The 2,559-nt window shown below is 41.0% G+C and overlaps 1 protein-coding gene across 1 annotated transcript in view; it reads right to left on the bottom strand.

Moving 5' to 3' along the window:
* LOC123985203 (sodium-coupled neutral amino acid transporter 2-like) overlaps window positions 1-2,559 on the bottom strand; it is a 25,199-nt gene that overhangs the window by 1,144 nt on the left and 21,496 nt on the right. The window contains exons 8-12 of the mRNA XM_046072645.1: window positions 1,357-1,439; window positions 1,167-1,225; window positions 716-838; window positions 532-611; window positions 239-374 (exon numbers count right to left, since the gene is read on the bottom strand). Of these exons, the coding sequence (XP_045928601.1) occupies window positions 239-374; window positions 532-611; window positions 716-838; window positions 1,167-1,225; window positions 1,357-1,439 (481 nt within the window). The remainder of the gene's footprint in view (window positions 1-238; window positions 375-531; window positions 612-715; window positions 839-1,166; window positions 1,226-1,356; window positions 1,440-2,559) is intronic.

Genomic DNA, 2,559 nt, shown 5'->3' with positions numbered 1-2,559 from the left:
CCCTTTCCCACCTGTAACTGTCATTGGCTGTTAAAGTCTTTGCGTTGTTGATAACACATAGCCTAAGCAGTCCTTCAGAATGCTCTCTATTACATGTAAATGCATACAGTATTTATTAGTGAGAATAGTGGCGCTCATGGGACGTCACGCTGGGATGGGGGAGTATGAGGCTGGGAGGGAAAAATCACAGTATACTCACTAGAAAAAAAACTAGACTACACCACTGCTGCCACCATACATTCAACCACACATTAAATGATGGTTTAGACTCACAGTTGAAGGTCAGATATCCGAAGAGGGCGGCCAGCAGGTACATGATGAACATGGCCAGGAAGGACACATTGGCAACGCCCTGCATCTTTCTGCGGGAACGGCTGTTTGGAGAAGAGGGGATGTTTCATTTAGACACTAGAACACAGTTTTTATTATTTAAACTCTTGAGTTTAAAATAAATGTGAAAACGCTGATAAGAAAGCAGCTGCTGTTTAAAGTTTGGGTGAACATGATGAAATGAAAGCTGCGTGCACTCACTCTTTGAGCTCCTCGTACATGGGCAGGATGGCAGGGTGGCACACGAAGGCGAAGGTCAGAATAGGAACAGCATAGACAGTCTGGAAAAAAGGACAACAGTGAATACGTCACCAAAATATTACATCTGATTTTTGTTTTAATACACATTTCAATTCTCCAGATGTTTTGCGTCTCAGAGCCTCACCTGAGAGTTCCAGACAAAGTATTTTGGTGTGCATGCGTCCTCGCTGTAGTCCACAGTGATGGTGTTCAGGTGGGACATGTCCTTTGGCAGAGGGCATGGGATCTGGAACTTCTTGATGATCACCTGGGGGACCAGATAACAGATTTAAGCTGATATTCAGTAGAACTTCCTTTTCTTTCTGGTTAAAAAGCCTTTGAAACTGCATGTAGCTCATCATGGGAAGCAAAAATCCCTGAAACCAGACCACTGTGAGAAATCAGTTAAAATAACAATTCAACACCTCAAGCCCAAGTTTAGATACCAAAGAAAGCCTAATTGCATTTTCGGTATTTCATTTTGTTCTGTTACAGTGTTCAGAGGAGAGCCTCAGATTTCATGGAAAAGCTGGGTAGGAAATACATGTGTGTTTGTGTGTGTGTGCATGTGGAGGAAACAGGTGGGTTTTACTCACCACAGTTAAAAAGAACACCATGCAGAGCAGTGACAGACCACTGGTGTAACCAAGGTAACCTGTGGGGGTTAAACCAAACGGTAACATTTTATTACTATTTTAAAGCTGTAGAATGCTCATTTTTTTTATAATTTCAGTGTCTTTCACACACGCAAGTGCATCACAATACACAAACACACACTTTTCTTACCAAAGTTCCTGAGCAGTGACAGAGGCAGGATTATAACGAGTGTCACCAGCAGCACCAGGTAGTTACCGTTAGTGTACCATTCCCTGAAACACAACATGACAGAACAACATGTTAGTGATACAGCTGAAGTCATTAATTAATCATTATGTGACTGGAGATTTATGTTTCTTGATGATAAATCATTAATAATGTAACAGTTATTTTCTGAATTCAGCACTAACGTGCTGTATTTTATGTTGTAAAATAAAGCACATACTGTAGTGCCCATCATGTACTCTGCACATGTCATTCCCACACTATAGTTCTGAAATGACAGTTGTACGCTACATTTGAGATATATTTAGCCTAATGCATGTTGTGAAGATTAGTGTACCAAGATCTCCATGTTTGCACTTTATATGTGATCATAGCTTGAGTGTCTGTATCTTATTTTATACAATTTTAGTAAGCGAAGCAGTGGGGAGAAAGACCATGTATGTAGTGTGATCTTCAACCAAACAGTGCTTTGCCCACTGCGGGATTAAGCCTTCACTGCACGCAGGCACACACACACACACACACACACACACACACACGCACGCACGCACGCACGCACGCACGCGCGCACGCACGCACACACACACCGACGAAAAGAGCAAAATTCAGCTTAAATAAAAGGATCTTTGGCCAACAGGTCCCTTTCATTTTTTAAAATTTTATTATAGATTAGTTTGTGTGACTGTTATGTATAACTTTGGTTGTGTTTATGTAAATAGGCTCTATTATAAAAATCTTGACCTCATTAATTTCTAAACTGGTTATGCCCCTGCACACAGCCATTAATATCTAAACTGCTGGCAACAAGAGTGAGTACACCTCTAGGTGAAAATATCAAAAATCGGGCCAAATTAGCCGTTTTCCATCCCCGGTGACTTGTTAGTGTTACAAGGTCTCAGGTGTGAATGGGGAGCTGGTGTGTTAAATTTGGTGTCATCGTTCTCACACTCCCTCATACTGGTCATTGGAATTCAACATGACACCATAAAGATGGCCTAGGCTATAAGAAGCTTGCCAAGACCCAAGAGCTGCAGCACGGTGGCCAAGACAATCAATTTTGCTTTTTGTCCTTTAAAAGAATAACCAAACCAACTAATCAATTATCAAAATAGTTGGTGATTCATTTAATAGTTGACAACTTATTGATTAATCATTTCAGCTCTACCT

This window comes from Micropterus dolomieu, linkage group LG16, assembly GCF_021292245.1.
Source record: "Micropterus dolomieu isolate WLL.071019.BEF.003 ecotype Adirondacks linkage group LG16, ASM2129224v1, whole genome shotgun sequence".
NCBI classification, from domain to species: Eukaryota; Metazoa; Chordata; class Actinopteri; order Centrarchiformes; family Centrarchidae; genus Micropterus; species Micropterus dolomieu.
Note: the sequence above shows the minus strand (reverse complement) of the source record. Positions and strands in the feature narration are given on the sequence as shown.